Raw genomic sequence first — 25,631 nt, 5'->3', positions numbered from 1 at the left:
TAATGAAATATGACATAATTACAAAAAATATATAATAATAAATAACTAACTACTAAATCAATCTAATCTCACAAAGAGATATATTTAATAACTGGAGTGTTTTCTTTTTGTATTTGACAAAATTTAGAATTACAATTAAAACTAATAAATGAGTTTTATTACCAATACTAAATTTCGGTAACAAAATAATATTGTATTTTTATGTATGGATGTAGTTTTATGCATATACGTTATGTTGTTCGTATCATATTATATATATTTAATTTACAGTATTTAATTATTAAATATTTCAGTTACATGGTTTTACATTCGGCATACAGTTTCATTGCCAGTAGTAACATTACATTTATTTTTGTGCGTAATGTTGCTAGATATTTTTTTGACGCACATCTTTGTAAATTCATTAAAAATCGTTAACTTAAAATATTATACAGCACTTTTTTTCATTAGTTATAAATAGAAAGTTACTTACTTTATTTTTATACTTCTGACTATTGCAAATATAAAACAAAACATCTGACCACGCTGTCAAATTTCGAATTAAAGACTCGCCGAGCAGGACACCGACAGTCTGGCGTTGTTCACGATTTTTAATTTATAATAGTGCATGACAGAAGTAAACATTCTATTTATTGTAACAACTTTTTTCTTTGTTATTTCCTACTTTTTAGGGAATATATACATTATAGCACATTATAAGTGATGAACAATAAATGGCAACAAATTTCATATCATCAACAAATTGCAATATTCTTTTATCAGGCGCTTATAACCACAAATCTTAGAAACAAAACGATACATTCATATTTATACAAATATATATAAGTTTCAAATAATTTTGCAAACATTTGAGCTCAAGTAGGTATTGCCATACGCATTTCTTGAGCTCCGAAACCCCAAGCCTATCGATTGCGTTAGGGTGCGTGTGCTGAACCAAAGTATTAGGGCACCGACCGGCGCGTCATCTTACCCGACTACTTCACTCGTATCGTGCCAAATATATTGGGAGCGTTGAATACGAAAAACGTATTTATTGTATTAATTCCACAATTTTTATTATTTTTTACTCCTTATCTTAAATTATTAATTTTCTAATTTACCTATACCTAACTAGGTACCTTTTTATTAATACAGCAATACGTTTTAGCTTTCCTCTGGAAAAGACAAGACCTAAATATTTATGCTACTTCCCTGTCAAATGTACTATTTCAACTGATCACCTAAACTTCTAGAAGCCCACTCCTGGTTAGGAGCCCCTCACGGGCGGAATGCCCATATGAAGTTTTTATGTGAGGCTACATAAGAACTACATATGGCACCAATGCTTTACAAGGAAATGCTACTACCGATCCCTTTAATTACCTAAACCTATTTCTCTATTCAAGATTGACTCTAAAATCACTAAAGTTAACATAGGTACCTAAATCAATTACCACACCAAGAATATATCAGGGATTTGATGGAGATGCCTAAAATGAAGAAATGTAATGGTACAACTGCGACTATTATCCGTAATGAAGGCGAAACTGGGACCGCTTAAAATGAAACTATTATATATATATATTGTTATTTTACTACCGCTCTCTATGACAATTTATACTGTACAGTAGGTAGCTATCGCCAGACGTACATAACTTATAATAAATATACCTACCTACTCCGCTGACTGCTTCATATTTTGTAGTAGTGTAGGTAACGTATGTTGTCAGTGTGTGTATCCGTAACATTTAGGCTAAGTTAAGGTAATAGATTTAAGACAGTAATAAACTATCAATCATTCGGAACGCTCGTCTTTCAATCGTAACCCCCACACTTCAATTTCTACCTCGGTCTCAGTACCATAAATTAATGGAGATATCGTACCAACGTAGAGATATAGGAAGGTACACCAATTGACGAGTCATTATTGTAACCAGTTACTAGTAAAACGACCATTGCCCACGAGTTGGTTGACGATGGGCGTAATTCGGTCAAGATGTAGGCGTTATAGAATGAAGTGTCAAATAGAAATGGCAAGTAGAAATCTCGACAAGACTAGCACGACGCATAAAAAATGCCTATGATTTGCACAATTGCACGATATTTGCTGTTTTAGCTTATCGGCAATTTTAAAATATGTGTTTCCCTGTCTTGCCCCTTGCCGTTGGTAAGATGGGATGGGGAGGATTTTAAGACAAAATTATAAATATTTAGACTGGCAAAATTTACATACGGTAGAGGTTTTGCCCTCATCACGACTGCACCTGCACGGTTATTACGTGCCCATTTCCCACAATTCAAACATGCCCTCAACTGCCTTCAAGGGAAATTAAATAGAGCTTCATACAATGCAAGCACGGCGGGCCTTCCTCCAGCTAAATTTAATTTCCTGACTTGCGAACAATTATAAATGTTAGCAGGCAGTAATGGTGGCAGATCGAAACATGTATCGATGAAAATGATTATTCAATTAAACCGTGAATTTCGTCGGGTACCCCGTCTTACCCGCTACCCCATCTTACCTCCCTTTCCTTGAACCCTTTTCCTGTTTCCCTATAAGTTGTCACGCACAAAGTACTTGGACTTTTCAAGAACATCCTTATAAACACAAACTAGCAGCTAAATATTCTTATATTGAAAATGTATTGAAATTTTGAAAATAAACATACACGAAGTCTTAAAATATAATAACAATTAGAAAGTACAGCGTGACACTTTTATTTCATTATGGCATAGATATTATTTTGGCCAACTAGGCTTATTACCCTCGGAGATAGTCACCGACGGACCACACGTGGCAGCTGACGACCGCTTTAGAAGGTCTCAGACTGTCGTAGGCAGGGTCGTAGGTAGGGTAGTAAATACGCAGGTAGTTTGTAATTGACGACAGGTGGCGACGGCTGACTGCAATTGCTAGCGGTTGCAGGCGACATCCGGCGATAGACGGCGGTTGTAGTAGTCGTTAGCGACTTCCTCGACCAAGGGCTATAGTCGCGGGCGCGGGCACGGGCTGGTAGACTGGTAGAATCTTATTGCCTCTAATATATTATGAGCTAAATCTTGTGCCTGCGATCGTCGTCGACGGTCGGTGGCAGTCGCTAAGAACAGGCGGTGATCATCAACGCCAGAAACTGGCTGCCAGAAATAATTCAATTACAAACATACTTCTTTCATTTAAAAATTAAGTTTTTTTTATAATATAGGAGTAGCAGACGAGCATCCACCTGATAGTAAGTGGCTACTGTCGCCCATAGACATATGTAGTCAACCCCAGTTAGGATTGGATATTCCCACCTGAGGTCGAACACAGATGCGCCGCTATCCCTGAGGATTAAGCTGGAATGCCTCGGAAAAGTATGTCTCACTTACTATACCTACAAGCTTACCACACCCTTAAATCCAGAACTTAACAGCGCTTAACACTGCTATTATAAGGCAGAAATAGGTGTGGCGGTGATGCCGCCGAAGTCGAGTCACCACCTACATGTCCTACCTACACCTAAAAGTTCTACCACCTACATACGAGTAAGTGGAAATGGATACCTCCTCATTTAAATACATATAGATCGTCTAAAGTTTTAATGATAAATTAAAAGTTTCAGTTGAGTACAAGATCTAACCAAATTAACTTTTCAACCACATTACTCTTCATAAGAAGTAGAAGTGACAGAATTTTTTTTTAACAAAAAAATACAACCGACTTCTATGTCACTACAAAGTAAAAAATAATTGAAATATATATATTTCGTTGGATAACGATGTAAACGATGTACTTAAACATCTTTTTAGTGATGACATAATAACATTTATATTAATAGAATATAAAATTGTATAAACGTGATCATGAATTAAGGTAAGGTCTGAATTTACATTGATTGGAACCGCCCTGCTCGCTTAGTTTTATATTGTCTTATATGTTCCAACCTAACCTAACTAAATAGTCAATGATGAACTGGCTTTGCAATTTCATTAGAACCTACACCAAATATCTTCAAACACAACTCAATTATTCGCATCGGTTGAGGAGTTGCATATTTTGTCTCCGAGCCACATTATCAGACCCTTAAATAGTCAATTATGAACTGGCTTTGCAATTTCATTAGAACCTACAACAAATATCTTCAAACAACTCAATTATTCCCATCGGTTGAGGAGTTACATATTTTGTCTCCGAGCCACATTATCAGACCCTTAAATAGTCAATGATGAACTGGCTTTGTAATTTAATTAGAACCTACACCAAATATCTTCAAACACAACTCAATTATTCCCATCGGTTGAGGAGTTACATATTTTGACTCCGAGTCTCATTATCAGACCCTTAAATAGTCAATGATAAACTGATTTTGCAATTTCATTAGAACCTACACCAAATATCTTCAAACAAAACTCAATAGGATAGTTTTTATCCCGGAAATCCCACGGAAACTAGAGATGGCGATCTAAGATCGATTAATCGGAGAATCGATCTTTTGGACCCAAAAAATCGATTACTTTAATCGATATTAGTAAGGATTGAATCGTAAACTATGTATTTGATCAAGTCCATGAGCCCACGAAGGTTTCAGAGTTGGTACGACCAATTTTCGCCAGATGGCGCCACTGTCATTCCAATGAAGGTACGAATTTTCAGTTTTATGTATGTTAGTATGTCATTTTATTTTCGTTGAAACGCGGGCGAAGCCGCGGGCAAATTCTAGTGAAATAAACCTGCGCGCAACAACTTTAGAGCGGACTAGAAGTTTAGCGCGAATTATACCAAGTATTAAAAATCTAATGCGTCCTGCGAACAAAGTCGAAAGCACCCGACCTTTTTATCAAATCGAGTCATGTCAGGCCAAAGCGCTTGGCTCCATTCCAGGGTTCCACCGATCTATTTATACTCTAGAATGTATCAGCAATAAATGTACTTTATTCATATCTTCATACTGTAATCGTTCTATTTTCGATCTTGAGTAGACTTGCGGGAGACGGTCTTTGAATTAATTACTTAACACGTTTTATAAATATAGCTAAGTAGGAACTCAGATGTATCTTAATACATAGTACTACATAATAGTTATATTAACATAGTGTCTAGTGATAATTTTTTTAGGGTTCTTTGATGACATGTAATTGAAATACTTGAGCTTGAATAACTGATTCTATTCCAGACAAAAGCTATGAACACTATTTCAAAAACACACATTTTTATTTCAGTAGAAATATACGATAAGAAAAACGATAAAGGAACTAGGCAATGACATTTTATACGGAACTAGATAATAATTATAACCACAAAATTAAAATGTTTAAAAATATAGGCTATCCACTCCCACAATTTGTTAGAATATAACCACACCTTGTATGCTTTAAACTATTCAAGCCGTTTGAGCTGCATCGTTGATCGTACGTACGTACATAGTATGTAGGTACTACATACATACATAGCGAAAAACACTAACCTCCGCAATCTGAATGTACTCGTATATACACTGTAAGCAAGGGATAGAAATTACAAGACTAGGTGAATGAATGAATGAGTGGCTAACTATCTATACGAAGTTCCATCCGCCTTTGAACTTATTATTTACGAGTACATAAATACGACCCTGCAAAATATAGGTATCTAACTATCTACCGATGTTATAATTTGCTTCATGACGTAACAGCAATGATAACTTATTTCTGTCTTCGTAACAGCGGCAATCTGTGTGTTGTTTTCTGATTCGTAAAGTAGATTTATTCATACGAAACTTTCTCATTAGTCTTAATCTTTGATGTTGCAACGCATCCGTGATATAAGATACCTTCATTAACGGTTTCAAATAGGCACGTAGGTAATTGGTGAACCATTGGCATTTTGCAAATTATTTGTAACTATTATTTGTAATTCGTACTAATTAATATACAACCTCGGTACAAGTAAGTACCTACAGTAAAGGGTACCTAGGATTAGGGTAAGTAGTACCTACAAATACCTACTATTGTAGAAAAAAGAGCAGTTCTTATGCTTTGAATTTCAGAAAAAAATAAGGTAACCATAGACCTTACAATCGCACCTATGCGACAGTGACATACTGAATTCGCATAAAATTGTTATGTTAACATTATTTTAAATATCACTAAATCCCAGGGTCTAATGAAAGTTTCGGTATGCATTAGGTGTGTACGGTCTATTCGCACTGAAGTACAAAATGGTAGCTTGCTGTTATAATAATAAAATAAAAAATATGGTTAACAAGATTTATTCCAATTAAAATTTACAGAACAAAAAAAAATATACAAAATGCATAACACCAGCCCCACACTACATACATATTACAGTGCGGTTAATAATAATTATGATTATATTATATTTTATAATATATTATTGTATAAATCGTAACAATTTCAGTAATCGTATTTAATGTCATGATTATTGTCAACCCAATAATAATTTATTGTCGTTTTACTTGACTTAACAATTACTTCAAGTATTTCGAATAAAACAATCATACCTAAATAAACACTGTGTGTATTCTAACATGTCCGTAAATAGTATATTAGATAGTTATTTATAACATACATATAGATTTATTTCATGAATTATATTATTATAGGATTAGCATAAATTGTGGTTATTTCTCGTTACCTTGTGAGTCTCAAACGAATACGTGCTATTTGTGGGCCTAAAATATTCGTAATATGTAGGTATCCTCGTATTCTTTTTTCTGAGGGACCATAATCTTAGGAAATAAAATAATATACTCGTAACAAATCACTTATAACTAAATAATAAATAGAGCTAATATTTTCATACACAATCTGTAGTGGAAAGTCTGGTCGCGCGAAATGCTTGTTTGTTTGTTATTTACGTAACACAATTAGATGTCAGGTTTAACGATATCATTTACGGAGCTTACGTCATAATACTACTAAAAAGAATAACAGAACAATATTAAACTACGCGTTGTTGTCTGGAGGATTAAAGAATTCCCAATGATGGTGATGTATCGTCCGGCTGTCACTGAGCCCGAACATTATAAGCCCAGCGATTAATACAAGGAATATGACGAGTGCCATTTGCACGTCCTTTTTATCCTCTCTGCCACTTATATACGACATGAAAGAGTTGAATATATTCCTTATCGTTCTGCTTATAGAATTTTGGCAGACGCGTAGGAACTGTGCACCGGCTTCGGTTATCGTAGGTTCAGGGGCCCTCACGGGGGGCGGCACTCGACGAGGAGAGGGTCGCAGCTTCCCTTCATCTGAGCTGGACCCGCTATAAGGGGCAGTTGGTTTCCTCTTCGTCCTTCGTGTCGGAGGTGGAGGTGTTTGATGTTGCGATTCGAGGTGCTCACCAAAAGGTCTCTCCCTAAAGCTACGGGCCTGATAAGAGGCCGGACTTAATGCAATATCTTGAAGATAGGAGTACAGTAATGGTGTTAAATCAGGTGGCGGAGGTCTCTGTGGTGGTACTGAACCCTCTTCCATTCCGGACGTTGGCGAGACGGGTGGAGGCCGTATTTGATCGTAGTCGACACTTGATTTCGATTCTACTTTAATTTCCACAAGTTCTGGTGGAGATGGTGGTGATGGTGGAGTGTCCGTTTGAGTTTGTTCTTCTTTACTCTCCAGCTTTTCTGTCAACGTAGATATTTCCGTAGTCTGCTGTTCTTGTGCTTCTAATTTTTGTCTCACTGGCACGGTTGGTTGGGTGCTTGTAGTTATCTCAGAAAACTTTTTGACTATTTCGTCTATAACTGACTGCGAGAATTCAATTCCGCTTACTGATATGTGCCCCGACTTAGAATCTAATTCAGTTACTTGTAAGGTCATACCTTCTATGTCCGAAACAAGAATTTTGCTTGCTTGAAGCTCGGAAACGTTAAGTCTACCAACATCCAAATCTTTGACTTGAAGACGTTGTGTAATTAAATTATCCAATTGAACTTCCCTACAAGGTTCGGACGTTCTTTCAATAGCCCTTTCCTCACTAACTGTACTACTTCTCAAAGCTGAAACAATTTTTGTACCATCTGCAGTACTAGGGGTTCTTCTCATTCTGGGTAAGGGCGGTACGTCTGGTATTTGGCTTTCATCCATTTCTATAGGTTGGACAGTCAAAGAAGCTTCAGTTAATATTACTTCATGTTCGTTTATTCGTGTGGGACTGGACACGCGTTTTTCTACAAGAATAACAGTAGGCGAAGTTCTTCCTACGCTTGGCTTAGATAATTCAGAAATCTTAGGATCAGAAAACTTAAACGACCTTTCCGATCTAGACGTAGGCCTTGAAATTCTAGAGCTATCTGCTGATTTAGTACGACCTTTTCCTATAATAGAGTCTTCGTCAATTATATCACGTAGGGAACTCGACATCGATAAATCTAAATTATCATACATGCCTAATTCAAAGTCTTCATCATCGGGAAGTGGATCTGTTTGTGTTGACACCTCGATTTCGACTACATCTTGAATTTGGTTGTCACCATCAATGGGAAACGGTGTGGTACCTGAGGAAAACTTTGCTTCTATGCCATCTTGTTCTTCGCATTCGTCAGTTGACCTTTTTTTTCGTCTTGGTCCTCTAGGTGGCCTAGGCGGAGGGGGCAATGGCCGATCCTTCATTTTACTTAACACCTCACCAGACTTTAAATCCTTGTGTACTTCTTCAATTTGAGGCTCATCAATTTCGACATATTGTGTTATGTCTCCACTGAGCGAACGCTTAGTGACACTATCTAAAGTAACGAGACTTGTTGAAGATTTCTTTCTAGGTGGTCGGTCAGGCACGGTTTGCTTAGTCGCACCAACTGTATAATACTTCCGCTCTGAGCTGTTGCTTTTACGACGCCTTACTGGGGGAGTTTTGCTCTTCGATCGCCTGATGCCTTTGCTAGGTGCATAGGGTCCTTTGTCTACTGTGGCATATCCAGGGCTCTCGTGTCTTATTTCTCTTTCTACATCAATTTCGTCGGCTGGTAGTGCGTGAGTATCAAGAGTTAATGATTCCGCACCATGAGAGGTTCGATCGTCATCACATAGGGACGTCCCTCGTGAGCTTCTTGAACGAGTGCGTCGTGGGGGCAGCGGACTGCGTTCAATTACAGCGATCTCCTCTTGTGGAACCACATATTCATGCTCCGTTCGATACACGATTATCTGAAATTATATAAATAAGATATTAAAAATGGTAACTGATATTTCAAAATTCTTACTTACGAGTGTTTTACTACAACAATAATTTGCATCAATGGTATAATTTTATATATCTCAATTAATGAAATGAATGGTACCTAACTAGCCTTGAAGAAATGCGGAATTGTATTTGATCGAGCCAATGATCGTAACAGCGGTAGGGCTAATTATCTTGTTATTAGTTTTTGTCGCTGTGTCTTCCCAATGGTTATTTTTATTGCGATCTGTCACAACAATTTATATTGGAGTAGTTCTTTAGTAAAATAATTTGATTATTGCTTGTTCTGTTACAAAGTTCCATTAACAAATGTTCATCGTAATTCTTAGCCGATACGTTACGTGAAAGCAAATAATTTTGGACTTTCATGCCCTCTCGAGATCGGTTGCCCTGGGCGCGGATCCCCAGTTCTCATAGAATAAAAATGGAATAGGTTCCTACGGATGCAGGAAGGCGAAACGAATAATTTGACCATTTTGCTCTTCGTATGATAATCCCAAGTTGTCGACATACTTAATCTAATATACTTAATATAAGTTTTATTTATATTTATGAATTATCAAGTTAGTTGAAATTATTGTTTGTCAATTAAATTACTAAAAAAAAATAGTATCTAATAATATAATTATCGCGTAGGTACAATCTATAATAAAGAGGTTATGGGACAATTAATCTATTTAGGGGTGATAATAAAGAAAATAAATGTAACTAAGTTACCTTATCAAGACCAACGTGAAGTAAAAAAACGAAAATAGAAATATATTTGACTTATGGTATAAATAAGGAAATAGTTGTGACTTGCGATAGTAAAGAAGCAAACGTGCATGCTGCATAAACTTCGGTTTTAGTAAATATATACTCGTAGCAAGTTTCGGAAAATCGGAACCTCTCCTGTAAAATTGTCGTTTTGTATTTTGGGCCTTAATATTTAATAGCATAACAAATATACATGTATGTTCAGTGCGGCGAGTTTCTGATTTTTTGTGTACCTAAATTTTTGTTAATAGGTAATAAACATACAGTAGAAACTCGATTATCCGGCCCTCAGTTATACGGATTCGCGATTATCCGGACTACCTCTGTAAAAAATTGGTAGCTTTAAAAAAATTAAAAACCACAGTTTAATGTTGAATTTAAACAACCGTTGACTGCATAATTACGGTAATTTTTTTTTGTTGTTCCATTTCTTGTACAAGACAGTTCCAAATATTTGTCAGAAGCGGACTAACAGTCGCGCACGTATGCACTCGAGTCCCTCCGAGTAAGGAGACAAACAAAAGAAAATTTAGACGTGGAAAATGATGCAGGAATATCTCATGATGTAGCACTTCATGCCCTGGAAAGAGCTTTAAAGTGGTTTGAAAAACAAACAGAGAGTGATACTGTGAGTTTACTACAGCTGAAACTAATTCGTAATATAATAAGAGAAAAAGTGGCTAACGTCAAATGACAATTACCAAATATTTTAAATCAAACTAAACTTACTAATTTATCTATTTCATGATTATCAAATACAAGTTACCAAATATTAAACAAATTATACGTGTTGTACAATGTACATATGTACCTAAATATTTTATTTAATGATTAAGGCTGCAGTACATACACGTATGTATGTACTCTAGGAAACTGTAACTCTTTGTAATTTCTTAATAAATGTTGATTTTCGTTGATATTTGTTGCTTTTAATAAATATAACATTATGTATGTACACAAAATCCGCTTTTCTTTATACATTCGATTATCCGGATATTCGATTATCCGAATACCTTACGACAACTATTAGTCCGGTTAATCGTGTTTCTACTGTACTTGTATTATTTCATGTGCACAACATTATATGATACCAATACCATATCAAACCTCTCAATGATTCGCTATTTCTTAAGAACGTTAAACTTTAATTATATTCACGAAATTCAGTAAATAACAATATTGTTCCCTCCCGTAACGCTATCTTTCGACGTTTTACATAACCTCTTTGTAGGCGTCGTCTCACGTTTTAATACGTAGCAGTTCATAAAACTTTTACTAGATGTCGCTTATAAGTAGAAAGTACCAATGTAACATAATTTATACTTAATGTTACACTGTTAAACTAACATTATTACAGGCATAATAGTATATTCTTGAACATAATATATTGATATATTATTTAAACTGGTTAAAATTAGTACCATAAAAGGATCTATTGCGTGATATGTGTCGATAGATGTCGCTAGGAAGCTTAATATTTTATGTTTCTACATAAAGGTTGACACAAACCACACCAAGTTATCCCCAAGCACAGCGGCGAACACCGATCTAAGAGATGATGCTGCAGCGGCATGTCATTCGTGGTAGAACATAATGTTTGTGAATACTAATTAATAATGGCCTTCTTCCCATAACTATGTATAATTGTATAATGGTTGTATAATGGTAAACAAAATAACCTACCTAATGTACCTAATGTTTTTTATATGAAATGTGTATTAAGTTTAATATGGTACCTAGTAGTAATGTAAGTATATTCCGTTCCTTTTTTTTTCTTTTCGAGGGGGAAACCTTCAAAAGGTACTCGACAACGTGGGAGCGACATCGGGTTATGTGGGATTTTTACCGCACTAAAACCCCCCCGGTGGCCATCCTCAGCGCTTGTTGGAGAACTCCGGGATCTCCAACGGAACACAACCGGAGTCCTCCAAGGTCGATGCCCGGATCGGGCTCTGCCCTAGGGGAGCGTTCGCTCCTCCCACAACATCTGGAGATTACGACGGTATGCGACCACACATACCGCCGTCCTTCCCGGGGTAGCATACTGGACGGTTCGAGCTCCCACTCTTGCCGCCCGCAACCCCGGAAGCCCCCTTTTAGTCGCCTCTTACGACAGGCAGGGGATACCGTAGCCCTATTCTAGTCCCGGAACTACAGGGACAAAGTACATTCCGTTCCTAGTTATGGGTGAACATCTTGTTCATTTACCTATAGAGTTAAATTTTTAGCGGACCCTCTTCATGTAAGTTAATTTGCTATTTGCACGTTTTTTTTATTTAAATATCATTATTTTCGGTTTATATCACATATCCTACGCTTTATTTTGTATTATACGGGACAAACCAACGGCTAGCAATATTTTGGATAACAATGGCCACATCGTAGCTAAATATATGTATAAATTAAATAAAACTGATTTATTGCATGAAAAGTAGTACCTACATTGTTTTACAATATTGTTGGGTACCCTCTTTTAAGTGCTGTAATACCTGTAGTAGAGCGTCCTGCTCTTCCCTTATACTCGTACAATACCAAGTACTACAAAATAAAAAATTCTAAATACATATATAATACGTCAATATAATTATTTGAACAGAGTTAAATTAATTTTATTTTAGAATATAGTGTATAATTATGTAGTGAATATAGTGTCTGTGTATTATGTCTCTGTGTGTGAGAATGTGTATGTGTGCTTATGGATGTGTTTATATATGTCAGGTGAAGTTACAAAGAATAGATTCTGTTTCCATAATTAAGTTTTTGTAACCATTGTGAAAAAATGCAGTCATAGTATTTCATGGTGTATGTGTGTACACCCCGGTTTATTTTATTAAATAGATTATCTTGCATATTGTCTTCACGCAAATTTACTTTTGAATGAGTCGGTAGGTATGGGGCAACGTATACCTACTTTCTATTTAGTCATCACTGGAGGCTAATAAGGAGCTTTTATGGAGCTTTAATATAGTTGCTAATACACAAAGTTTTGCAGTACATCACTTTTATCAGTCATTTTTGAGTTCTTTTAAGTTCAAGGATCCTGGTCTAAGCTGCTCCACCCCCATATAGGAATGCAGTAGCTCATCGTAGATTGTCCCCGCCAAGTCAAAAAAAATTGCAATGGTACTCTATTGAGCAATGATTTTAGTGAGACTTAAAGATTAAAATTAATTTTCTAACTTTTCTATGTAGGTATGTAATAATTTTAATATATTAAGTAAGATATAGGATGTTAAGAATTGATCGTCATTGAAAATTGTCGGCTACCTATTATCTATTTAAGTACTCATATTAAATTTCATTGACGAAAATTCCATAGACTGTAGGAGTTTAGTGGGCGGCGGTCAAAACTTTCTTCTCCTGAGAATCGACCTGTTCCCGTTAAGTATTGTTCTATTGGCAGTACGCAATAAGTTGATTATAATAATTACCCATTACCAAAAAGGAATCTCCCCACGCGACACTCTCTCTACATCTATTATTTTATAGCAAATTTGTTACTTACAACGTTACAACTGATTCGTCAAGAACGTTACTGTGTCACACTAGGTCAAGGATAATAACGTAAAGTAGCTATCGCGAAATTAAATATTAAAGAATCACTTACATAGTATTCATATCAAGAGCCTTGAAATTTTATAAAATCGAATTCAAATGATGTTTATCGTAAAATGACTGGCCGGAATGCATGTCTTTTTCATTTCTTATATCGTCATCGTTTGGAGACTATTTCCAAATAGTAAAGTAGATAATAAATAGTAAAGTAAATAAATAAATAAATAAAAAAAATAAGTATTATACTATGGTGAAGTGGAATCAAGCCAAAGATTATAATATGAAGTGTAGATACGTATTATGAAATAGATATAATTTTTTGTTATGTAGCCATATATATACTCGTATCATGCCAAATACAGCGACCAGCGTGGCGGAGCGCGCACCATACCGGTCTGACGCGCGATGGGTTCCGGTTCGGACCCCGGCCAGACAGATATCTGAATGATGAATTTAGATAGCTGTTCTGGGTGTTTCTGTATTTATCTTTACGTGTCTCCATGACAGCCACGATACAGGGAATCCTAGTGTGGGGCGGTGAGTGTAGAAATCGTTTAATTATTTAGCTTCCCCTGATGCTCGTTATTAATAAAAAAAAACAAACAAATACAACCGACTTCTATGTCACTACAAAGTAAAAAATAATTCAAATAAATGTTGGTTTAGTACATAGTTCTGAAGTCGGCGCTTAATATATTTCGTTGGATAACGATGTAAACAGCGTGTCTAATATGAGCACCGACATCAGAAATATGTACTAAACCAACATTTATTTGAATTATTTTTTACTTTGTAGTGACATAGAAGTCGGTTGTATGTTTTTGTTAAAAAAAAAATCACCCTTTTTAGTGATGACATAATAACATTTATATTAATACAACATAAAATTGTATAAACGTGACCATGAATTAAGATAAGGTCTGAATTTGCATTGATTGGAACCGCCCGCTCGCAGGGCGCCACTGCGCCCTGCTCGCTTAGTTTTATATTGTCTTATATGTTCCAACCAAACCTAACTAAATAGTCAATGATGAACAGGCTTTGCAATTTCATTAGAACCTCCACCAAATATCTTCAAACACAACTCAATTATTCCCATCGGTTGAGGAGTTACATATTTTGTCTCCGAGCCACATTATCAGACCCTTAAGCAGTCAATGATGAACTAGCTTTGCAATTTCATTAGAACCTCCACGAAATATCTTCAAACACAACTCAATTACTCCCATCGGTTGAGGAGTTACATATTTTGTCTCCGAGACACATTATCAGACCCTTAAATAGTCAATTATGAACTGGCTTTGCAATTTCATTAGAATCTACACCAAATATCTTCAAACACAACTCAATTATTCCCATCGGTTGAGGAGTTACATATTTTGTCTCCAAGCCACATTATCAGACCCTTAAGCAGTCAATGATGAACTAGCGTTGCAATTTCATTAGAACCTCCACGAAATATCTTCAAACACAACTCAATTACTCCCATCGGTTGAGGAGTTACATATTTTGTCTCCGAGACACATTATCAGACCCTTAAATAGTCAATTATGAACTGGCTTTGCAATTTAATTAGAATCTACACCAAATATCTTCAAACACAACTCAATTATTCCCATCGGTTGAGGAGTTACATATTTTGTCTCCAGAACCCACTCTGATCCTCATCATATTTAAATGGGACCAGCTTGTAGCAATTGTCCACACACGAAATTAAAGGCATTAAAATAGGTTCATAAACGGCGAAGTTATGGCTGTTATATTTAAATGGGTGGAGGAGTTCCTCTCATTTTCTCCAGAACCCATCGATGGATCCGAACCATATTTAAGTGGGACCAACTTCCAGCTCGTCTCTACACAATAATTCGTGTACATACATAAAAAAAAGATACCGGCCGAATTGATAACCACCTCCTTTTTGAAGTCGGTTAAAAATCTGAATATCCAATTTTCGCTTGCGAAAAGATCGTAATTTGGTAAGTTCTAGTTAGACCAAATTGACAATTTTTATGTTTGGAAGGCAATAAATTTCGTAGCTTCAGTATTAAATACGGGCGTTATTACCTTCATGTTTCTGTGAACAACATGATTGTTGTGCCAACTATTTAATTTTACCTATTACTATTGTATTGTATGGTTGTTTAACCACGATTTATGTGTAGGTTTTAGGTACATAAGTACCTGGATGACCGAGCTTTGTTTTGTTTTTAAAAATGAAACCTAGCTAGATTAGCGATTTATCTCCCCCGAAACACCTGTAGGACTACCATGAGTTTACAAAAGTATTACTCGCTAGCGACTGCGTAAAATAAATGTATGAAAAATTGTACAGCGCCTCTGGTGGTTACTCGTAGAACTAAAATCCGTAGTGACGTAACTCGATACGTAAAAAACCTATCGAAATCAAATCGCTAGCGAATGTCATTATGATCTATTGCCATACAAATTCGGTCCCATGAGTCATTAATTTGACAGACGTTGTCAAGAAATACCGTAACGATAGTAGTTATGTTATTCACTAGCAAAATGACAATAGTTTTCTATTTACCATTTCTATAGTGGCGTTTCTATGCCAACTCATGGTAATGCTACTGGTATACTAAACTAAGTGTCATGAAATACGTTAGAGCTGTTTCCGAGATTCCTATTATATATAGGTATACAATTGCTGGTTTAAAGATTTAGGTTTTTATTACGGAACGTATATATTTTGTAAAAAGAGTCAGTTTAATTCAGAGGACATATACGTACTGAATCGCGAAGTTTTCTTTACTTTAGGTAAAATTACTAAGGATTACTCACTTTTCTTCGAAATAATAATGTGCACAATTGGGAGAAATCATTTTTCATTGATAGAGTAGGTAGACATTTAGGCGCGTTTTACAATATTTGTGCTTATTTACATAGAATCACATTTGTCCAATCGCTTATGCAGAAAGATAGTTCTATTATGCAATCTCCTTTTAAATTTTGATACAGTTACTATGTATGCGACAATTAGGTATATGGTATGTATATTAACTTTTGCGCGTCATTCATAGCAAAATTGAAACTGATACTGAAACTTAACATAATATTGAAACTGTTAGACAGAATAACAAAAAACGTGTTGAATAAGAAAATAAAACGAATGTTCGTTACAATAAATAGTAAGCCTCGCTGTCAATGGCCTCGCTATACAGCGAGGTAACGTTGCCAGCGTCCTGAGGATTATGCCACAAACATAACGTCTTTATTTTATAGATATAATTTTATTATTAATTATCATTTAATCTTATTTACTTCTTTTTTTAATTCAAGTTTACGTAGTATTATTACTTAGTATTTTTATTATTATTATGATATATTTGCTAAAACAAAACAGTATCTATATCTTGATATGTGAAATAAGCGGTCAGTGATTTTAGTCGTAGGCTGCCTCTATTTTTAACATTTTTAAGGTCACGCGACCTTGATGGTAATAGAACAAACATCTGGACATCAACGAGCAGATACGTATATTCTAACTGGGTCAACAATCGCATGGAGTCGCGCTTCCGAAAATATATTCAAGAATCGTCCAAAAGCATATCCATTCCTTGGCGCGCCTCCAAACCGCGCGCCAATCGACTGATCGGTAATTAACATTAATTATAACTTTTAAATTAAATTATACTGTAACGCTTTTATAAATATATATACTATCTTTATGGCTTGTTTCTTTGTTTTAAAATATATAATTAAATAAAAAAAAAATGTGAGCCGTCACGGGACGCCTGGCAGATGTGAAACATCGACATTATTTTGTAAAAGTAATATGCAGAAAAGAACATATAACATTGTGATAGGAACTAAATATGTCATATAAATATATGTCAAATAAATATATGTCTCACAGGTTTATCCTCGCTTCGAGTAACCAGACAGAGGGCTGGAAGTTTTTTTGCCCAAAAAATTAGTCTCGCTATACAGCTAGGAAACCCTACCAGCTTTCCGGGCACAATGCCACAAGGAGCTATGGATGACGTATTTGTTATATAGATATTATTTTATTATTAATATGCTTCGATCACTAGTTCTTATTAGTGATCGAAGTTAATATGTTTTTATTATATAATTTTAGATTATCTTTGGTTTAATTTAAGTTGTTTAACTATAAGAATAGTTCCATGAGATTTTTAACCTAAGTATCTTGTAATTCTTATGAAATTCTTAACATATATGAGAAACATTCAATTACAAAAGAGATGGCGGGTTTCATGGGTGTGCTTTGTTAAAAAATGAGCACCTACCTATATTGTAAATTATATGAGTATTGCATTTAATGCGTGTGTTTAATGTTTATCAAGGTAAATTCATAAAGGCAACCTTTATAAATATACGTATTCCGTTCGATTGCCTATTTGCTGAGGTAAATATGGAAGGGGAAATGAATTTTCATTTGCGATCATGTTCATTCAACTATTATGGACTTCACGGATGACATACCTGTTTGAGTCGTTGGCGTGTGTTTACCTACGTTGCAATAATTATCAGGTATTTCTGAAATATTTTCATTACTTGAACCAACTTACCCTGAGTTTTTTTTTGCATATATTACGAGTATATTTGTTTTGCAATTACTTTGAAGGTGTGGTAGAACTCTTTGCGGTTCGACTCCGGCGGCACCATTGTCACACCTATTTCTACCTAATAACAGCAGTGTTAGGAGCTGCTGTGTTCCGGTTTGAAGGGTGTGGTAAGGGAGACAGACTTTTCCGAGGCGTTCCAGCTTAGTCCTCAGGGGTAGCGGCGCATCTGTGGCCGACGTCACGTATGAATATCTTATCTTATCTGGGGTTGATTACAGATGTCCATGGGCGGCAGTAGCCACTTACCATCAGGTGGACTTCATGCTCGCCTGCTACTCTTACATTATAAAAAAATGTCGTGTATCCCACAAGACATATGTCTAAAGAAAATTCGTATGTTAAATTCCGTTAAACCTTTTGGGCTATATACAATGCCAAATAATTCGCCGAGACCTTCATACGAGTACATATGCTCGAAAAACGTACAACGGAAAAGCGCGTTAGTGGAGAGACAGATAAGTGCTTATTCTGTACTCTACATGTATAATATAGGTAGGTACTAAATTCATAAATTTCATAATGAGTATAATCCGTATCAAATCCCGTTACGTAATACGAACGCCATGAGTCGTGTGGCTTGTGGTGTGACCTAAGCGTAACTGCGTCTTATCACTAACACATGACTTGTTTTTTTTAAATTGACTTTTAATTTATCAAACAAGCAAAGCAAGATAAGTCGGCAACGCAATAAGTGAGTTATGTTAAATACGAATAGTTGATTCAAAATGATAATATGGTTGATTTTGGTAAAGGAATACGTGACTTTATTGCATTTTAAAGTCATTAAACAATTTTAACGTGTTAGCGTAACATACGAGTGTCTACACTTTTGGAGAAGAACGCAAATGACATTGATTCCTACTCCTACCATTAATTGTATATTCTTGCATTTGTCTTTTGTTAAATTACTTCAAGATACAATTAACATTGATGAAGGATTGACATTGAGAACATTAAATGTTAAAAATTTACTGAACACTCGAGTAATAAATCTCAATGCACTTATTGTCTTCCATTAACACTAATAGCTTTGGGCCATCAGTTTCCTTGCCAATATTGTTATCTGGAGCGCGTGGCATTTTATTCAAATAGAATTTGCATTAAACATGTCTTAGCTGCACTCATTTGAACGTTCTAATGCGATATCTACCTTACATCTAGGGGAGGTCTGAAGCAAATCTGATTGTACAGCTCAAATGCGTATTAGTGGTGGAAGGATTAGGTCAAAAAAACATTTAATGACTGTTATTTAAGGATAACAAACGGCTTAACATATCCACCTACATTACTATTGGATTGAAAAGTGGTAGAGTCAGAATGGTTCAACTGGGGTACCCATTCAAATTCCGACCACGTCAGATGTGGCTTAATTTTAAAGATTAAGTACGATTCGCAAGCCATGGCAACCCGAGTTTTTTTTTTGTTCGTGAACGAATTGAAATAAAGTGCAATAAAGAGGATTTTAATTCCTATTGGGACTATGTACCGAGTAATACTGTGGTAATAATGAGGAACGAAAGAAACTTACACTTAGAAATACCAACAAATGGGTAACAAATATGATGGAGGTCAGTATGAATATTTATACAAAATACATATTATGTATTGATGTACTCTAGGTATATAATATGTTGTTCCTAAAATGTGTGACCATGTGTGTCCATAACTGGACTGTCATGGTTGTTTATCGTTCAATTTCAGACCGAATCGAACGAGTTCATTGTGAAAAAAATACACCCTCTATATTATTCCATTATATGATAGTGTCGCTTATAAGGATCAAATTCTGGGATTCCCGGCTAGGGAAAAAGATTAAAAAACAAATGATACAATTTTAGTTTTTATCAAAATCGGCCTCGTAACTCCTTTCAGCATTTTTCGCTAATCCTTATAGTTTGGGATTTGGCCCTGAAGGCCTGTTTGAAAAATTCACCCTGTATAATATAGTTATTAACTTATTATATTTTTACAAACAACTTTCCCACTATATAAGCACATTGTGAATATTTTTTTAAAATTCAAACATAAGCTGATTAAAATTAGATAGGTACTTATTACAGATATTACCTATGTAATTTACGTCACGAGATCCGAGATCGTCGAGACTAAGTGCGGGGCTAAGAGAAAATATTATGAAAAAAAAAAACAAAAATATACTCACATCGTCGGTTTGTTCCTGTGGTGACTTCCACTTCTCAGCAGGCGCCACTTGTTTGAAATCACTTAAAGATGAATACTTCATTTCCTTTTTAGTGTGTTTTTTTGTTCTTTTCGGTGGCATTGGAAGGGTTTGAGATTGTATAGGTATTTTTTCTGAATACTCTATTATGTCGTCATTTGCATATTCGTGAATAGAACGCAAATCGGTTGGTGAGGGAAAATCAAGTTGGGTTATTGTACCATTGACTTGGGCCTCTACTTCGGTAGGCTGAACACCTAGCTGATCATCAGGAAGACCTAGATCAACATCACTAAACTGTATACTTGCATTTACACTATCATCTATGTATTTAATAGATTCGGTTTCTTTCTTCTTTCTTTTAGCTCGGGACGGACGTACCGGCGGGAATGTATAATATCCATCATCTCTTTCGTTTATATCTTCTGCAGAGTATCTTATAGTTTCATTCTCGTCGATCATAAGTTCCGGATCTGCATCTGGCTCATTCGCGTACATATGTTTATCATCGACTTCCGCGTTACTTCCCACTAAACCAAGAACATTTTTTGGAATTTTAAAAGCTTGTCGAATTTCGTCGCTTAAGTACTCTCTTACTTGAATATTTTCGCGAGAAATTCCTTTCGGTCGAACAAAAAATTCGTCGTTATTTATTTCGTTAATGTGTGTATTTTCTTGTTTAGACAGTGACATGTCTGGAATCGAGGCTGCATTGCGGGTTTCATTGAGATTCATTCTATCATCATCTCCATCTGCATATTCAGGGCTTAGTTTATCAAAATCATAAGTAGTTTCGAAATGCTTTCTTTCTTCCGATTCGCTTTCATAATTGGTATCACCTTCAACATTTCCATACTCACGTGGTTCTTCTGGGCTATCGGGTATGTATCCTCCCGCTGGCTTTTTTACTCGAGTAAATGTAAAAGTCGGTGGTGGAGTGTCTTCTCTATTTAAAGTAGGGGATGAAGATGTTTTTTGAATTTGAGATTTTTTTGTTCTAGTAAATAATCTTGGAAATGTTTTTGCTTCAAATTCTACAGTTGCAACATTTTGAAGATCAGAAGTTGACTCTGTTGTATCATTTTCAACTTTATAGTCCTTCTTCCTGCCTAAGCTAGGAAAGTTAATTTTTGGACGATCGGGCATTTTGAATTTTGATAAGTCGGGAACGTTAAACTTTGGTCTTTCTGGAAATGAAAATTTTTTACGGTCTCCCATACTTAATTTGTCAGATATAGAATTTTTTTTATTAAATTTGGGCCGGTCAGGTAAGCTAAATTTCCTTCGGTCCGGTAATGTAAACTTTGGTCTCTCAGGAAAAGAAATTTTGGTTCGTTCACTTAGATCGGTAAAAAATTTAGGCTTTTGAGGCATATTAAATTTGGGTCTATCAGGCATTGTAAACTGCTTTGTTTTCATATTTTGTATTTTAGTTTTTAATTTTCCAGCTTGCGACCTGAGCTTACCGGTCCCTTCCTTAATACGTTGCTGAATCTTACTTTCGGTGGATTCCGCTGTTTTATTGCGACTACCTCGTTTTAGCGGTAAGTTTTCTAATGCAGATGAATCAACTTGACTTGTACTTAAATCGCAATCAGTCCTCGATACAGTGGATGGCGTATTTACAAAAAACCGCTCTTCAATATCTTTTTGGAGCACCGCAGCACTTGAAATATCTTCCATTTTAGAATCGTCAAGATTTTCTTTGTAGTCAGTCGGCTCTTCTTCGTCCGACGTATGTTGTAAGTATTTTCGTTCCAACGACGTTGTGCTGGAAAGTTCATCATCGGTTTTGACCATTGTCGGTTTTTCGTCTAAGCTCGGTGCTGTATAAATGATATTTGGGGGAGGTTTTTCAATAATTTCATATTCGTGATCACTGAAATAGAAAAATAAATATAGTTTTAAAACATCACTTAATATAATAGTACTATGAAGACAATAGTTGGTTTATTAACGGTATACATACATATTTCTATTGTGTAAATTCGCATTGCAAGGTTATAAAAACACGATACATAATATTATAAAACACGTAAATCGCAAAAAATATGATGCGTCGCATTAGTTTAAATTTATATTTAAACGGCGCACACAAACGTATAACTCGAGTCACAATTAGGCCAACCGTTGGCGCTCGTTTTAGCCGCAGCAGTCGCCGGGCAAGTCATTTAAGAGATTTCAGATTTATTTTATAGAACGTAAATTTTGTCGTTCCGTCAACGCAACTGTCTAGATATTAATGTAGGCATAACTTACCTCACAATCGGAATGAAGTTACTAGCTCGCGATGTTGGTCTAGTGCCCACTGGATTGACTCTTTCCGGTAGCAATGAATCACATTGAAAAAATTGGCAACCACAACGGACTTCTGGTGTAAACACCTGAACACTGCCTTCTCTGGTCGGTCTCACAGGCTTTTCTATTGGAGTCCCACCTTCAGATGTCCATCGTCGAAGCTTACTCATACCGACAAAGCTTACGGTCTACCGAAAAGGCCTTATACCCAAGGCATATTAAAATAATTTCCCGGAATACTACATTAATTAGACTTATGTTATCCCATAGACAATGAGTCATTAATGGGAGCGTGTTTGTGAAAGCCGGGCTGTAAATGAACTAATCACCAGCGTGAAAGCAAACGCGAGCACTGTTCGCTGGTGACAATTTTAAAGAGCTTACCCACTGTGCAGGAAGACGATTCGGACAGTGCTATATTTATCAGACACAGCTAGCACGTTCGCTTTGCATGTGTGGAACGCTACTGTTATGTCATTATTACGCATGAAAATACAATAGAATTAAGAACATGGTGAAAAACTTAGAAGCTAAAGTATTTACCTGTTGGGTTTAGACCATTCTTTGTCCTGGAATTCGTCGTCATTTCCTTTTCTTTCAATGTCACGAGGACTGGGACTTGGCGATGATTCGATTGGTATCGTAGTTGATTGTTCTATGTTATTATCTGTGTCATCATCCATAATTTCGGTGATTGTTATGTTTGGTGAATCATTTTTCGGTCTGCTGTCATTGACCTGATTTTGAAATATTTCATCAACATTTGGCTCCTCTGAATCCATTTCTTCATCCAAAAGTATTGCTTCTTTGTTAACATCATCCTTTTTGTGTAATTTTTCCATTATTTGATCCTTGGACTTCAAGGATATATTATCTTCCGCAATTAAACTAGGATCGTGCGAAGCAATTGATTTTTTCTCAGTAATACTGTCATTTTCTTTATTGTTGTTTTTACATTCTTCCTTGTCTGAAATTGGTTTATCAGAGTCAGAAGTAAATTGTAAAGACTTTTCTATATCTGAAGTTTTTGAATCGTCTATATCTTCGTATATATGTTCTTTCTTTTTTCTTGATGGTGGTGTATCAATACTCATTGTTTTACTCATTTCATCCGAATCTCCTAATTTGATTGCGCCAAATTTTTGTCTACGTACAGCGCCTGGAGAGTTTTTTAACTGTCTTATTTCTTGAGCTTCGTCATTTTTTTTTCTTTTTGATGTGGGTGACTTTTCATTTTCACTTCTATCTAATTTGTGAAGTGTTTTATCTGCCAAGTGTTTTATTTTGTTTACTAATGGGTGACAACATTTTGTATTTTCACGTGTTTCGGTAATACCTATGTATTCCGGTTCGGGTGCTCGTCTCTTTAATATACTCTTAGGAGAAACATTTTTTGGTATTTCTATAGGAGCCACTAAATGTGTACTAGCTTGACTTTCTGGTCTCTTTGAAACAAATGTATTTACTGCTTGATTTATGGGGTCATCTTCAGAGTCTAAAGAAACTTCTTTAGAAAAATTTGGTATATGAACTCCTTCATCTTCTCCTTCCTCGCCGTGTTTTCTGCTACTACCCGGTGATGAATCAAGATTAAGTATACGCTGGATGTCGCTATCGACTGGCGAGTGAGTACGTGATTTGGAAAATTCACGCGACATACTTCTTCTTGGTGTGGTTTCTCTGATTATATCTTCAGCAGTTATTTCTCCTTCCAAGGGCGGCTTCAGGAGGTGTGTCCACGGGTAGCCCCCGGCTTCACGAGCTCTTCGTAGGTCCTCCCATTCATATGTTTTTATTGGCACGGGTGGGAAATCTTTCTGTAGATCTGCTGACAATTCAGATTCCATATGTTTAGTTAATAACTTAAAAATATGTATTTATATAAGCACTTGACCCGAAAGCGTCCATAATCTTCTTTTGAATTTATTTTCCCTGTTTTCACACGGACCCAGCAAAGATGCCACCGTTAAACTAAGAACACAACATTTCGTCTCAATGCAAGCTTGTGCTACTGGAAACACGTCGTATTTGCGTGGGCTAGTGTGAAAATAGGTGTGAATAAGTTGTGTATTATGATCACTGGTCAACGGATTATTTTGGACTAGTAGGGCGTGATTACCTTGGAGCGTTCAGACCACATTATGCGCGTCCTTTTATCATCACAAGTTTTTGTTTATCGACTCACTCACTGGACGCTATATGATTATTTAATTGGAAAACGATCTCTGATCGGTACAAAATCTCCGTTCAACTGGCCGATGCGCGGTGGTCCGAGCAAGCGTGCTAAATATAAGATTGAGCATAAATTTATTTTGGGTGAGCATTTCGCGTCATCAGTGAAACTTCAGGTCGGTCTTCTTTTTGTTGGAAGTGAAATATTGTCGCGGATCGAATAGTATTAAATATTACAATCTGAATTCATATTATAAATCACATTTGGTTGAGTCAATGTTAGTAATTATAGATGTAACACGGTACTTACTGTCCTTTGATCGACATCCAAAACGCCGAGAACACCTTCACGGTCACAACGCTACTATTTGAACTCGTGACTGGTTCATTTGTGACAGACGAGTGTGAAAACGAGTAATTAATACGTAATACCTACCTCACGCCATGACATACATGTTTTACAAAAATAAAAATAGTGTATTTACTTATATTTTAATAAAAAAATATTGTGTACGCCTACTCGTATTTTTAGATTTAACAGACACTCAAACCAATAACTAGCTTTTATCTGCGGCTTCGTTCGCGGTCAGAGGTTTTTATGTATGCCTCGGGAATGGTATTTCTTTCGGAATAAAAAGTACTCTACGTCCTTTTCTGTCTCTCTGACGATGTGTATACAAAGTTACATGACAATCGGTTATGTAATTAAGGCCTGAAAATGTACCAAACAAACAAACTCATATTCGCATTTAATAATATTAGTTAGGACTAGCAGAACCCGCGGCTTCACCCGCGTAAAAAATATTATATGACATACATATAACTGTAATTGTAAATTTGTACCTCTAACAATTTTAACGATAAAGTACCTTTAATAATTCATTAATAAAAGTATTTTTTTCATAAGTTTTTCGTTACT

General features: G+C 35.8%; 1 protein-coding gene across 4 annotated transcripts; it reads right to left on the bottom strand.

Moving 5' to 3' along the window:
* Positions 1–6,196: 6,196 nt before the first annotated feature.
* LOC140743731 (uncharacterized) lies at positions 6,197–25,081 on the bottom strand. 4 transcript variants are annotated; one of them, XM_073075252.1, is made up of 4 exons: positions 25,023–25,081; positions 23,084–24,365; positions 20,225–22,121; positions 6,197–9,108 (listed from the first exon to the last, which is right to left on the bottom strand). In XM_073075252.1, the coding sequence occupies exons 2-4, from the start codon at positions 24,196–24,198 to the stop codon at positions 6,904–6,906; spliced, it is 5,217 nt and encodes a 1,738-aa protein (XP_072931353.1). In that variant the 5' UTR covers positions 24,199–24,365; positions 25,023–25,081; the 3' UTR covers positions 6,197–6,903. The 4 variants fall into 4 exon arrangements, with proteins under 4 accessions (XP_072931353.1, XP_072931352.1, XP_072931351.1 ...); XM_073075251.1 differs by lacking the exon at positions 25,023–25,081 and adding an exon at positions 24,660–24,799 and having other exon boundaries at positions 23,084–24,368; XM_073075250.1 differs by lacking the exon at positions 25,023–25,081 and adding an exon at positions 24,660–24,799.
* Between the last annotated feature and the right edge of the window lie 550 nt (positions 25,082–25,631).

This window comes from Epargyreus clarus, unplaced genomic scaffold, assembly GCF_041222505.1.
Source record: "Epargyreus clarus isolate Ecla_fem2 unplaced genomic scaffold, WU_Ecla_fem_2.2 ptg000007l, whole genome shotgun sequence".
Lineage (NCBI taxonomy): Eukaryota > Metazoa > Arthropoda > Insecta > Lepidoptera > Hesperiidae > Epargyreus > Epargyreus clarus.
Note: the sequence above shows the minus strand (reverse complement) of the source record. Positions and strands in the feature narration are given on the sequence as shown.

Coding starts and splice junctions, on each gene's coding strand:
- LOC140743731 (XM_073075249.1), bottom strand. CDS start 24,387: ATGGAATCTGAATTGTCAGCAGATCTACAGAAAGATTTCCCACCCGTG. Junction 22,122..23,083: donor GAATGGTCTAAACCCAACAG/GTAAATACTTTA, acceptor TTTCTATTTCAG/TGATCACGAATATGAAATTA. Junction 9,109..20,224: donor CACAGGAACAAACCGACGAT/GTGAGTATATTT, acceptor ATATAATTTCAG/ATAATCGTGTATCGAACGGA.